The following is a 14,917-nucleotide window of genomic DNA, read 5'->3' as shown; positions in this document are numbered from 1 at the left end:
CAGAGTCCATTAAAATTTTCCCAGAGAAAGTTAAATCCTTTGAAAAACCTGAAATTTCTTTAATTTAAGGAGTAAACCTACTCAGGTTTGAGATACCTGAGAGTATGAGTTCCCATGCCCACTGCCCTTCCACACAGCTGAGTATCTCATAAGATTAAGATCATCTCTCTTCAACCCCAAACAAGAACAGTAGAGTCAATGATTCTTTGAATACTGCCTAAGTTAAGATTGCCATATTTTCTCGAAGAATTCAACCCTACTAAGGCAATCAGTTGCTTTAGTCTTCTGATATCTTTTTATTGAGATAGAATTGACATAATATTGTATTAGTTTTAGGTGTACAAAATAATGATTTTATATTTGTATATATTGTAAAATGATCACCACAATAAGTCAAGTTAATATCCATCACCACACATAGTTACAGATCTTTTTTTCTTGTGATGAGAAATTTTAAGATTGACTTTCTTAACAACTTTCAAATGTACAATTCAGTATTATTAATTATAGTCACCATGCTGTACATTACATCACCATGATTTACTTATTTTGTACCTGGAAGTTTGTACCTTTTGACCACTTTCACCCATTTCACCCACCCTCAACCTCCACCTCTGGCAACCACCAATCTGTTCTCTGTATCTATGAGTTGTTTGTTTGTTTTTGGATACCACATATACATGAGGTTGTATGATATTTGTCTTTGACTTATTTCACTTAGCATAATGCCCTCAAGGTCCATCCATATTGTTGCAAATAGCAGGATTTTCTTCTTTTTCAGAAAGGTAGATAGATAGATAGGTAGGTAGATAGATAGGTAGGTAGGTAGGTAGGTAGGTAGGTAGGTAAGTAGGTAGCTAGAGATTATCCATTCATCTGTCAACTGACACTTAGATTGTTTCTATGTTTTGGCTACTGTAAATAATGCTGTGATGAAAATAGGGGTGCAGATATCCTTTCAAGATAGTGATTTTGTTTCTTTTGGACAAATACTCAGAAATGAAATTGCTGGTTCATATGATAGTTCTATTTTTAATTTTTTGAGGAACCTCCATGCTGTTTTCCATAGGGGCTGCACCAATTTACATTCCCACTAACAGTGTAGGAGGGTTCCCTTTTCACCACAACCTCACGAACACTTGTTATTTGTTGTGTTTTTGATAATAGTCATTCTGACAGGTGTGAGGTGATATCTCATTGTGCTTTTGATATGCATTTCCCTGATAATTAATGTTGTTGAGCATCTTTTTATGTGTCTGCTGGCCTCTGGATGTCTTCTTTGGAAAAATGTCTATTCAGGTCCTCTGCCCACTTTTTAATTGGGTTGTTTGGTTTATTTTCTCTTGAGTTGTATGAGTTCTTTATATCAATATATTTTGAATATTAATCCCTTATCAAATATATGATTTACAAGTATTTTCTCCCATTCGGTTGGTTGTCTTTTCATTTTGTTTCTTTGTCTCCTTTGCTGTACGTACAGATTTTAGTTAGATGTAACCCACCCCCCTTGTTTATTTTTGCTTTTGGTGGCAAATCCAGTCTGATTTTTTTTTTTTTTTTTTTGCCAGCTTTGGTTTTTGCATACTTTCTAATTAGCTAGTATCTAGGCATGACTAAAAGATGCAGTAAGCCTCACAGCAACACCTCCCTTTCATCTAGTTAAATATGACTCCTCATTCAGAATTCAGCTCGAAAGACTCTTCTTCAGGAAAATCTTCTCTGGCCCTTCTAAACAGATCTACCCATACTTTAAGCTCTCAGAGTACCCCATATCTGTGTTTTATAGCTTTCATCTAATTATCATTCTGCATGTGTGTGATGATTTGAGTAATATCTGCCTCCACCACTAGACTCTAAGTCCCATGAGGGTGGACCCATATGTACTAGAACTCACTGTTGGATTGCTCCTAGCAGAGTGCCTGGCTCATAACAGGACTTCAATCACTGTTGGATTCAATCACTGCATTTCACACTGTGCTTGGAATATAAGAATGAATGCAGAGTTGCTCAGCTCATGTGTGGGTTCATCTACAGATAAGAATTTTGAAAATAATTTCACTGCAGTTATAGAGAAGGACATCAAAGAAGCCAGCACATGCTGGGCTCTGCATGGACAAAGCTGACGTGAATTCTGAAGTGGCCTCACTGTAACTTCTGAACATATTGAGACCGATTGCAGCTTGACCACAGTGAACGCCCAGAGGTGGAACCAACCCCCCTTCACTCTCCACTTAAGATTTGGGCACTATGTTTTCCTGACATCTTTACATTTTAAAACAAGTACAGCTGCTGAAAGAGTTGTTGTTTTGTTATGTATTTTTAAAGATGCCTGTGTGCTTTTAGGGGAAAGGTACATGTTACCACATTTTAAAAATATAGCACATACATAACACAATAGTAAACAGTTGTATTTTTCATACTTTTGCCTAAACATGTGTTTGCAATTATTAGTTGAAGGTGCACAAAATGAAAATCAAGCCACAAAGAGAGTTCATGTTAACAACCTTTTGAAAGACAGGATGGATTGTGGGGACATTGTGAAGATAAGCCCCTTCAAATGTCACTACACTTCTCATTTTATTTTGTCAAAGACAGTAGTTGAAGTAGTTTGAGAGTAGAATAAGTCTTTTGATATTAGGTTTCACTAGAACTATAGAGGTACAACCTGATTTAGTTTGGATTTGCATTTTTTTTTAACTTGAACCTTGGAAAGAAAAGATTAGGGATACAGATGAGTTTGCCCACATAATTGATGAAGGCTTGTGATTTTGTTAAGCCCGATTTGGATGAAGCACAAATGTTTTGTTAGATGTATTTAGAACTCAGCTACTTATTAGCTAAGTGACCTTGGCAAGTTTCATGACCTCCATGATTGTCTTGAGAATGAATGAGATGTGTGTCTTGTGCCTGGTACAGGGCAGGGCCAGTCAATAGCAGGCACTCACTGTTGGCTATCTCTGCTGGCCTCTGTGTCAATCCTCTCTTCCACCACACACACGCACGCTAACCTTGTTTTTGTCTGTTGGCTGATTCTGTGTTTCTGTTTCTCTTTTCTTAGTTGAAGTGCTAGCTAGAAAAGGGAGTATTTTTAATTATCATTTAGCAAATATATTTTTTTTGGCTGTGCTTCATGGCACGTGGGATCTTATTTCCCGGACCAGGGATGCAACCCATGCCCCCTGCAGGGGAAGCATGGAGTCTTGACCATTGGACCACCAGGGCAGCCCCAGCAAATATTTGATGAAGTCCTACAATTTTCCAAGCACTGTTCTAGTTGCTTGGAATACATCAATGAATCCAAAATACAAAACCCCACCCTTATGCATCTTACATTCTAAGCAACATATAGAACATAGAGATTATTCATAAAATTTTTCCTGCTGCAGTTATCTCACAGTTCTATTTTTTGTGGTTTGGGTGAAGCATAATTATTGACATTGGGAATTTTTTTTTTTTAGGTTTTTTTTTTTTTTTTAGTTTTTATTTATTTATTTATTTTTATTTTTGGTTGCGTTGAGTCTTCGTTTCTGTGTGAGGGCTTTCTCTAGTTGCGGCAAGTGGGGGCCACTCTTCATCGCGGTGCGCGAGCCTCTCGCTATCACGGCCTCTCTTGTTGCGGAGCACAGGCTCCAGATGCGCAGGCTCAGTAATTGTGGCTCACGGGCCTAGTTTCTCCGCGGCATGTGGGATCTACCCAAACCAGGGCTTGAACCCGTGTCCCCTGCATTGGCAGGCAGATTCTCAACCACTGCGCCACCAGGGAAGCCCGGGAATTATTTTTGAATTAAGGTTCCATTATGTTAATAGTTCAGGATCTTCCTCTCTCCCTCACCTTCTCCTCCTCCCTCCCTCCCTCCTTCCCCCCTCCCTCCCATCTTTCTTTCTCTTTGTATATTTCAGTATATTTGAACTATGAAAATGTCTTTATCCACGCTACATTTTTTCCTTCTTAGCCTGATTCAAATTCCAGCTGAATTCAGTCCCCTTCATGGGAAGCATGTCTTAGCCTTCTCAAGGATGATAGGAGGATGATTTGGCGGTGATGGGGCTCACCATGGATCCCTCCATATCAGTAGGCGCCTGGTTGAATTGCACATCTCTCTTTCTTGTTAGATTGTTGGCTGCGATCACCAGCTGGGAAGCACAATCAAGGAAGATAACTGTGGCGTCTGCAACGGAGATGGGTCCACCTGCAGGCTGGTCCGAGGGCAATATAAATCCCAGCTCTCTGCAACCAAACGTAAGACACTCCAGAGATGGGGCAATTTCTGGGCCTTCTGATACTCCCTGGCTTAGCTCCCTGCAACTAGGGAATAACACCTCCATCAGAATGAAGACAAATCTGAAAATACTGTGGGAGGAGATTCAGGTTCCTGTTTTGTGGATTAGTTTGGGTGAGACAAGTCAGGTCACCCACTGCAACCCCAAGCAAGAAACCTTTGCTTTTGAGGCACATTAGGAGGGAACTAGACTTGGATCTAGATACACTCTATGTGCAAGCGTGAGCTTTGCTGCCCAGTGTGAGGACAAACTGCATCCCGACCCCTAACTGAGACATAGTCTGGTGGAATAGCAGAGAGAGAGGGCAGATCAGAACTAATGCTCTCCTGCCACCGTGAAATCACAGGGTCTTCATTTACAAAGTGACCTTTGATCAGTGCTGATCACAGGTTTCTCCAGAATTAATATTGGGCAGTGATTATGTGAAGCCATTTATTGACTGTTGTGCCCTAATCTCTCTATAGCAGCTGAATAAATGTGTGCCTGCTATACATGTACATGCCGGGAACTTTACATGATCATCTCATTTAATCCTTATAACAACCTTATAGCAAGGTACTGTTTATCCCCATGTTATGAATGAGATAACTGAGGCTTAGACAGATTATGTGACTTGCTCAGAGTTATACAACTATGAAGTATCAGAGCCAAGATGTCAGCCCAGAGTCTGATTCCAGAGCTTAAGCACTCATTTGTTCCTCTGGACTGTCCCAAACCCCGCTGACTGTTTCCATGGCGGGACATTTGTAAAGCAGTTACATGGATCAAGGCGAGGTACTTCAAGTATCTACCCAGCTGGGTCCTGCTAGGGTAGATGGTACATGTTTTCAGGATACCTGACCCAACAACAGAGTCACCCAGGAAGCCAGATCATTTTACCATACACGCTTCTCTGTGACAATCACTGTTCTAGGCGCTGCAGCAGATGCAGATAGAAATAAAACAACCCTTGTAGTCAAGGCCGTGCATTTTTTAGAATAATTTGACCTTGTTTGGCATAATGTCTCAATTTTGCCTTTATCCAGAATGCTCCAATAGGTCCTTAATGAGGACCTCTTTGAACATGTCTCCCCTGGCTTGGGAAATGAGAATGAATGTCTTTACTGACTGTGGTTTTGTCCTCTTTACTTGTTGACTAGCTGGAGGAAAACACTTGACATATGGGGGGTTTATGGCTTTAAATGGACTTGTAGGTGAAGAAGAAAAGGCACTGTTTGCTGGAGAACTATTCCGAGAAGTCAGGAAAAGGCAGCTCGCCAAAAGGATGAGGGTCTGGGGAAGAAGAGGAGGCAGGAAGAAAGACTAGGAACTTTTAAACACGTGAAACATCGGAGCTGCCAGCGTAGGGAACTCTCCCCATTCTACCACGCCTGCAGGCAGTAAAAAATGTGATTCTGAAGAAAAGGAAAAAAAAAAGACCCTAGCAGAGAGAATGATGAAGGGTGAGGTAAGTTAGACATTGATGTAGTACATTCAGGTGAGATTTTTTTTCCCTGTGGTTTTGCATTGGTAGCTTCCCCTATTAGATGACAAATTAAACAATTTCGAAGATGAAAACTAGAGAAGGATAGAGATATAATTCTTCTGTAAATCTCTGAAGTCATGGCTGGATATTTGGGGGGAAAAAAGTTACATTTAAAAGGTCACTATGTGATTTTTTTAAAGCATAGAATCTATTAAAGCCCTATAATATTTATTAAAAAAAATAAAAACGAAAGGTCACTTTTATAGAGCTCTTTAAGGAATACTGAAGAGTCGAGGTCATTCTAATCATTTGTGTCACATAATTGAGTCAGTGTTCATTATCTAGGAATCTAGGGACTTCTGTTAGGCACAAAAAGAGACGACTGGCATTCGTGCAGTGACTGCTGTATGGCAGCTCGTTGGGGCGTGTTTTCATGGTGAGATTCCTTCCTTTATTCCCTCTCGCGTCCCCTGCCTTGCTGTCCTCAGAAAAGCCCAATCACTCTGCTCAGATAGATATTCCTCTTACCCTCCTGTTTAAAGGGTGATCTGGGTCCTTTGGGGCCTGAATCACTGGAACAAAGGCGGAGAAGCTCTGAAAGAAGGAACTAAACCAGACTGAGAGCCGTAAGTCATCTCTAGGTCTGCAAATAGATACCTCAATGAAAAGTGCTCTATTCAAACCAACAGTGGGTAGATTACATAACACACAACCCGATGCTGATCCATAATGACACAAGGCGATTGATTCATTTACCTTAGCACCGACGATGCGTCATGACAAAATGATTTATATCAGTAAAGCCCAGCGTATGCATGCATCTCACCACAATCTATAGCAGATGCTGAACAGGATGCCTCACTTATGTTTTCTCCACCCCCAGAAGAACCTTCCACCCTGTATTTACAGACTGGGAGGTGACCCACAGGCAGGAAAGTTTAGGCTGCTCTGCGGGGCCCAGTGTCTGAGCCAGGTGAGCAGCTTTCCACCCGTGCAGGCCTGGAGGAGTTCTGCCAGGTCTCTCCCCTGCTCTCCGCCAAAAAGTACTAGAAGCCAGCCACACGCTCTTTTCAAACTCCTTCTATTGATACTCCCCACATTGAACTCATTTTCTTCTGAACTTACATTCAAGTTTTTCCCTTATGTTATCAAGCCTCGAAGGAACAAAGAAAAAATAGGAGAGTGGAGAAAGACCATGGTGGAAAGTGCCAGAAGGAAAAGGAGAAGTAGGAGAAACTTAGCAAATGGCTGCCATTTGCTGGTGAATAAAAAAGAAGCCATCTTTGTATTAAAAGACATTATTATTGCCTAATAGAAATGCAGAAAACAGAACTAGAGCTGGACCTAGGCACTCTTGCCCCCCTTTTGAAGTAAAAGACTGTCCACTGATAGCATTCAGCCTTTCCATTTCTCCTGGTCACTTTTTTCTACTTCCCCAACCCGATGAAAAAAAAGAATCAAATTTAGGTTGCATTGACTTACTTTTGATTTTTAAAATTAAAGGCTCATTTTCTCACAGATGTTATTGGCTTGTACCATATTATGTATTCTCCAAATATACTCAGAATATACGTAGACCCAGAGTCAGCCTATATCGTATCAGTCTGATGTCTCCAGCTTTGCAAACTTCTCAAATGTAGCTGCATGTTTTGAAAATGCCTGGGTATCCAAAAGCTCTCTCTCTCTCCCTTGAGTGTCAAGGGCTAGATAAACTAATTTATGTCAAGATAAAGTGAAGCTCCTAATACCTAGCTTTCCTTCTCAGACTGTGCTTATGCTGATTTATAGTGGCTATGGGTAAACGTATTCCAGGTTTATCATTCTGGCTCAAAGATTCTGAGGTAAAGGCTGTTTATAATAAAACACATAACATATGAATGTTTTTAAAGAAAGCACAAAGCTCTAAAGAAATTTCCACCTTGCACCTGACCTCAGGCTATATTCACAAGCCACTCATTCATTTGTTCAACAACAAATATTTCTTGGGTACCTGCTATGTGCTGAGGAACTGTTTTAGGTGCTGGAAACACAGGAAAGAGCAAAACAGACAAAAATCCATTTTTCTTATGGGACTTTCATACTGGTGTTAGGGACAGACAAAAGGACGAAACAAATAAATAAAATATATATGTGTCATGGGGTGGTAGGAATCATGGGAAAAAGGAAAGGGGAGGAAAAGAACCAGAGATAGAGATGGGCTGCCAGCCAAAGGTGTTGGAGGGGATTGCAATTTTAAATAGGTTAGGAAGAAAAGACTCACTGATAAGATGGCATTTGAGCAAGGATCTGAGGGAGATACAGGTAGGGTACCATGCACAAGATAGCGGAAAGAAAATTCCAGGCAGAGAGATAAGCAAGTGCAAAGGTCCTGAGGTAGATGCATTCTTGATATTTTTCCTAAAGTGACTAAAGTAAAGTGAGTTTAAAGAAGACAAGAAGAAATGATGAAGGTCAGAAGACTGTGAGGTGGGGTGAAGAATGGTACAGATACTGTACGATTTTGTAAGGATTTTGGCTTTTAGTCTGAATGAGGTGAGAAGTCACAGCAGAGGAATGACTTCATTTGATTCATTTTTTAAGAGTATCACTCTATATGCTCTGTTGAGAATAGACTATCGTGAGTCTAACTGTGGAAATAAGAAAAGCAGTCAAGAAGCCAGGCCAAGAATGAGGAAGATTTGGACCATGGTAGTGTATCCCATTCTGGGTATACTGCATTTCTTTGAGTCCAAGACATCATTGATTGAAAGGTGTGACATTATTTTATGCACCAATAAGAAAAAAAGCCTCCACTGAAATTAAGAAATTATGACACAATGCCTTCTAACCACTCAGGGATTTTACTTGGTAGTTATAATAAGATCTATTCGATTTTTTATTTTTTTAACATTGTTATTAGAGTATAATTGCTTTACAATGGTGTGTTAGTTTCTGCTTTATAACAAAGTGAATCAGCTATATGTATACATATATCCCCATATCTCTTCCCTCTTGCATCTCCCTCCCATCCTCCCTATCCCACCCCTCTAGGTAGACACAAGGCACCGAGCTGATCTCCCAATGCTATGGGACTGCTTCCCACTAGCTATCTATTTTACATTTGGTAGTGTATATATGTCCATGCCACTCTCTCACTTCGTCCCAGCTTACCCTTCCCCCTCCCCCTGTCCTCAAGTCCATTCTCTGCATCTGCGTCTTTATTCCTGTCCTGTCCCTAGGTTCTTCAGAACCTTTTTTTTTTAGGTTCCATATATATGTGTTAGCATACGGTATTTGTTTTTCTCTTTCTGACTGACTTCACTCTGTATGACAGACTCTAGGTCCATCCACCTCACTACAAATAACTCAATTTTCTTTCTTTTTATGGCTGAGTAATATTCCATTGTATATATGTGCCACATCTTCTTTATCCATTCATCTGTCGATGGACACTTAGGTTGCTTCCATGTCCTGCCTATTGTAAATAGAGCTGCAATGAACATTGTGGTGCATGACTCTTTTTTAATTATGACTTTCTCAGGGTATATGCCCAGTAAGTGGTGCTGGGAAAACTGGACAGCTACATGTAAAAGAATGAAATTAGAACACTCCCTAACACCATACACAAAAATAAACTCAAAATGGATTAAAGACCTAAATGTAAGGCCAGCCACTATAAAACTCTTAGAGGAAAACACAGGCAGAACACTCTATGACATAAATTACAGCAAGATCCTTTCTGACCCACCTCCTAGAGAAATGGAAATAAAAACAAAAACAAACATATGGGACCTAGTGAAACTTAAAAGCTTTTGCACAGCAAAGGAAACCATCAACAAGATAAAAAGACAACCCTCAGAATGGGAGAAAATATTTGCAAACGAAGCAACTGACAAAGGGTTAGCCTCCAAAATATACAAGCAGCTCATGCAGCTCAATATCAAAAAAACAAACAACCCAGTCCAAAAATGGGCAGAAGACCTAAATAGACATTTCTCCAAAGAAGATATACAGATTGCCAATAAACACATGAAAGGATGCTCAACATCACTAATCATTAGAGAAATGCAAATCGAAACTGCAGTGAGGTATCACCTCACACCAGTCAGAATGGCCATCATCAAAAAATCTACACACAATAAATGCTAGAGAGGGTGTGGAGAAAAGGGAACCCTCTTGCACTGTTGGTGGGAATGTAAATTGATACAGCCACTATGGAGAACAGCATGGAGGTTCCTTAAAAAACTAAAAACAGAACTACCATATGACCCAGCAATCCCACTACTGGGCATACACCCTGAGAAAACCATAATTCAAAAAGCATCATGTACCACAATGTTCATTGCAGCTCTGTTTACAATAGCCAGGACATGGAAGCAACCTAAGTGTCCATCAACAGATGAATGGATAAAGAAGATGTGGCACATATATACAATGGAACATTACTCAGCCATAAAAAGAAATGAAACTGAGTTACTTGTAGTGAGGCGGATGGACCTAGAGTCTGTCATACAGAGTGAAGTCAGAAAGAGAAAAACAAATACCGTATGCTAACACATATATATGGAATCTAAAAAAAAAAAAAAAAGTTTCTGAAGAACCTAGGGGCAGGACAGGAATAAAGACGCAGATGCAGAGAATGGACTTGAGGACACAGGGCGGGGGAAGGGTAAGCTGGGATGAAGTGAGAGAGTGGCATGGACATATATACACTACCAAATGTAAAATAGCTAGCTAGTGGGAAGCAGCCGCATAGCACAGGGAGATCAGCTCGGTGCTTTGCGACCACCTAGAGGGGTGGGGTAGGGAGGATGGGAGGGAGATGCAAGAGGGAGGGGATATGGGGATATATGTATATGTACAGCTGATTCACTTTGTTATACAGCAGAAACTAACACACCATTGTAAAGCAATTATACTCCAATAAAGATATTAAAAAATATTAAATTAAGATATACAGTGAAAAAAAAAAAGAACTACCAAAAGATCTATTTTAGATTTAGATTTTTTTTTCATATGTTACTCTTATGCATAGAGATAAGGAAAATAAAAGAAATGAATTAGTAACTTGATAAATGAAATTGAAATAAAAACTTTTCTTGAACTTCAACTTCTCTTTAATCATTTTTGGACTCAGTCTCCACACGTTATTGGGCTACTTGTGATACAGCATATTTAAAAGAGTCCACAAAAGAAATAAAATCCATTGGAACTGAGCTCTTTTTAAACAGCTTTATTGAGGTATAAACGGGCTATTTAAAGTATAAAGTTTGGTGAGTTTTCACATATACATACACCTGTGAAACCATAACCATGATCAAGATCATGAATACTCATCATCCCAAAAGTTTTCTCGTGCCCTTGTAATCCTTCCCTCCTGCTCCCTCCTGCCCCTCTCCTCTGTCAACCACTGATCTTCTTTCTGTCACTATAGATTAGGTTTCATTTTCTGGAATTTTATATAAATGGTATCCGTGGGGTCTGCATCCATGGATTCAACCAACTGTAAACATAATACTTTGGTTGGTTGAATCCATAGACCCTGCAGATACAAAGGACCAACTATGGGACTTGAGCATCCATGGATTTTGGTATCCACAGCAGGTCCTAGAACCAATCCACCTGTGCATACTGAGGGAAAACTCTATAGTCTTCTATCTGGCTTTTTTCATTCAGGATAGCTATTATGTGATTTGACATTTATTAACATTGTAACACACATCAGTAGTTCATATTATTTTGGAATATATATACTGCTATGTAGTAATTCCATTGTATGGACGTACCACAGTTTGTTTATTCATTCACCTATTGATGGATATTTGGGTTGTTTCCACTTTGGGGTTCTTATAGACAAAGCTACTGTGAACATTTATGCAGATGTCTTTGTAGGGATATACACTTCCCTTTCTCTTGGGTAAATTTCTGGAAGTAGAGTGGCTAGATCATATGGTAGGTGTATGTTTAAGAAACTGCCAGGCTTGGGACTTCCCTGGCGGTCCAGTGGTTGAGACTTCGCCTTCCAATGCAGGGGGTGTGAGTTCGATCCCTGGTTAGGGAGCTAAGATCCTACATACCTCACAGCCAAAAAACCAAAACATAAAACAGAAGCAGTACTGTAACAAATTCAGCAAAGACTTCAAAAATAAAATGGTCCACATAAAAATAAAAATTAAAAAAATCTTAAAAAAGAAACTGCCAGGCTGTTTTCCTGAGTATTTTACTATTTTGCATTTCCACCAGCAATATATGAAAGTTTCACTTGCTCTGCATTCTTCCCAGCACTTGATATTGTTAGTGTTTTTTATTTTAGCCATTTTTAATTGGTGAATAATGGCATCTCATCATTGTTTTCATTTTCATTTTCCTAATGGCTAATGATTTTGAACATCTTCTCAGGTTGTATTAGTTTCCAGTTGCTGCTGTAATAGATTAACACAAACTTAGTAGCTTAAGGCAGCACAATTGTTTTACAGTTCTGGAGAGTCAGAAGTCTAAAATGGGTCCTGCTGAACTAAAATCAAGGTGTTAGCAAGACTGTGTTTCTTCTGGAGGCTCTAGGGGAGAGTCCATTTTCTTTGATTTTGATTTTCCAGCTTCTGGAGGCTATCTGCCTGCCTTGGCATCCTCAAAGCCAGCAACATAGCATCTTCAGGTCTTTCTATGACTGTAAGTGCCTCTTCTGCCTCCCTCTTCCAGTTTAAAGAAGGCTTGTGATTACATTGGGCCTACCCAGATAATCTAGGATACTCTTATTTATTTTGAGGTGAGCTGATTAGCAAGCTTAATTTCATCAGCAACCTTAATTCCCCCCTTCCATGTAACATAACATGTTCATAGGTTCTGGTGATTAGGTAGGATATGGACATCTTTGTCAGGAGGAGGGGCTGGGAATTATTCTGCTGGTCACATATGTGCTTATTTCCTCTTTGATATAGTGTTAATTTAAGTCATTTGCCAATTTTTAAAACAGGTTGTTTTGAATTTTGAGGGTTTACATGTTCTGAGCACTAGTCGTTTCTTAGATATGTGACTTGAAAATATTTTCTCTCAGTAGGTACCTTCTTTTTTCAAAATTGCTAACATTATCTTTCACAAAGCAAAAGCTTTTAATTTTGATGGAGACCAATTTATCATTTTTTCTTTCCATGGATTGCACCTTTAATGTCATGTCTAAGAACTCCTTGCCTAATCCCAGGTCACAAAGTTTTCTCCTGTGTCTTCTCCTAAAAGTGTTATAGTTTTATATTTTACCTTTAGATCTATTACCCATTTTCAGTTAAATTTTTTTTTTCTTTTTTTTGGCTGCATCGGGTCTTCACTGCTGTGCGCAGGCTTTCTCTAGTTGCAAAGAACGGGGGCTGCTCTTCATTGTGGTGCACGAGCTTCTCATTACGGTGGCTTCTCTTGTTGCGGAGCACAGGCTCTAGGCGCGTGGGCTTCAGTAGTTGCAGCACGCGGGCTCAGTAGTTGCAGTGCACGGGCTCTAGAGCACAGGCTCAGTAGTTGTGGTGCACAGGCTTAGTTGCTCTACGGCATGTGGGATCTTCCCAGACCAGGGCTCGAACCCGTGTCCCCTACATTGACAGGCAGACTCTCAACCACTGCGCCACCAGGGAAGCCCCAATAGTTATTATAATTTTGTTAATTCTACAGGTTAATCTGGAGGGAATTTACATCTTTAATATGTTAAGATATTAACCTATGAGCACTTCATGTCTATCCATTTATTTAGGTCTTCTTTGTTTTCTTCATCAGCCTTTATTAGTTTTCAGCATATATTTTAGTTAGATTTATACCTCTTTCATTATTTTGCAGCTGTTACAAATGGCATCGTATTTTGTATTTCAGTTTCCAGTTATGTATTGCTAGTTTATTCTTGGCCATCTATTTTGCAAACTTGCTAAACTCACTTATTAGTTCTGAGAGTTTTTTAATTTTCTACATAAACAATCATTGTTTACAAATAAGTATGGTTTTACTTTCTCCTTTTCAATTTGTAAACTACTTATTTATTTATAACTTTACTGTACTGGCAAGGATATATAATACGATGTTGAGCAGAAGTGGCAAGAGTAGATATTCTTACCTTATTGCCAATCTCAAGAGGGAAAGCATTTAGTTTCTTAGCATTAAGTATGATGTTAGCTGTAGATTTTTTGTAGATGTTCTTTATCACCTTGAGGAAGTTCTCTTCTATTCCTAATTTGCTGAGCATTATTATCATGAATTAATGTTGAATTTTGTCAAATGCTTTTTCTGCCTCAATTGATATGATCATGTGAAAGTTCCTTAGACTTTTATTGTAATGGATAACATTAAATGATTTTCAAATGAAGAACCAACCTTGCATTCCTGGGATATAAACTCTGCTGGGTCATAGTGTATTATTCTTTATATAGATTAAAGGATTTGATTTGCCAGTAATTTTTTTTGGCTTTTTTACATCTGTGTTCATAAGAGAGAGTTGTCTATAGTGTCCTTGTTTTATACAGTCTTTGTCTGGTTTTGGTATCAGCATGATGCTAACCTCATACCATGAGTTGGGAAGTGTGATCCCTTCTCTTCTGTTTAGTGGAAGAGGTTATAGGATTGGTGGTATTTCTTCTTTAAATGCTTAGCAGTATTCACCAGTGAAATTCTCTGGGCTTGGAGATTGTTTTTTCTACTTAACCTTTTCAACATATGAAATAGAATTACAGTAACTATTTTAATGTCTCTTCTATGTTTTAATTGATTGATTTTTCTTTTCAGGTATGAGGTGTGTTTTGGGGAATTTCTTTGCATGCTGGGTAGTTTTTGACCTGATTTCAGACATTGCAAATTCTACCTTCTTGGAGACTAGATATTTTTTTATTCCTATAAATATTCCTGACTTTTGTTCTAGAAGCAGTTAAATTACTTGGAATCAGTTTGATCCTTTGGGGTCTTAAAATTTGGTAGACAGGACTAAGCCATGTTTGGATTAGTGGTAAATGTGCCCTGCTGCTGAGACAAGACCCTTCTAAGTACTCAGTGTCCCATGAATTATTAAGTTTTCCAGCCTAGCTGCTGGATAAAATACTGTTCTCAGTCCTATATGTGTGGGTTCTATTTTGTGCGGCCCTCTTTGTGTGGTTCTTTTCCTGGCCTCAGATTGGTTTTTCACATACATGTACTGATTAGTATGTTGATGCTGCTAGACACCTAAAG

General features: G+C 39.3%; 1 protein-coding gene across 2 annotated transcripts in view; it reads left to right on the top strand.

The window, feature by feature from the left end:
- Positions 1-14,917, top strand: part of ADAMTSL1 (ADAMTS like 1) — a 467,116-nt gene that overhangs the window by 145,697 nt on the left and 306,502 nt on the right. For both annotated transcript variants that reach the window (XM_057549050.1, XM_007176787.3), the window contains exon 5: positions 4,114-4,240. In XM_057549050.1, the coding sequence (XP_057405033.1) occupies positions 4,114-4,240 (127 nt within the window). The remainder of the gene's footprint in view (positions 1-4,113; positions 4,241-14,917) is intronic.

The sequence above is a fragment of the Balaenoptera acutorostrata genome, chromosome 6 (genome assembly GCF_949987535.1).
Source record: "Balaenoptera acutorostrata chromosome 6, mBalAcu1.1, whole genome shotgun sequence".
Lineage (NCBI taxonomy): Eukaryota > Metazoa > Chordata > Mammalia > Artiodactyla > Balaenopteridae > Balaenoptera > Balaenoptera acutorostrata.
The sequence above is the reverse complement of the archived record's forward strand: the minus strand, read 5'-3'. Positions and strand labels throughout refer to the sequence as shown.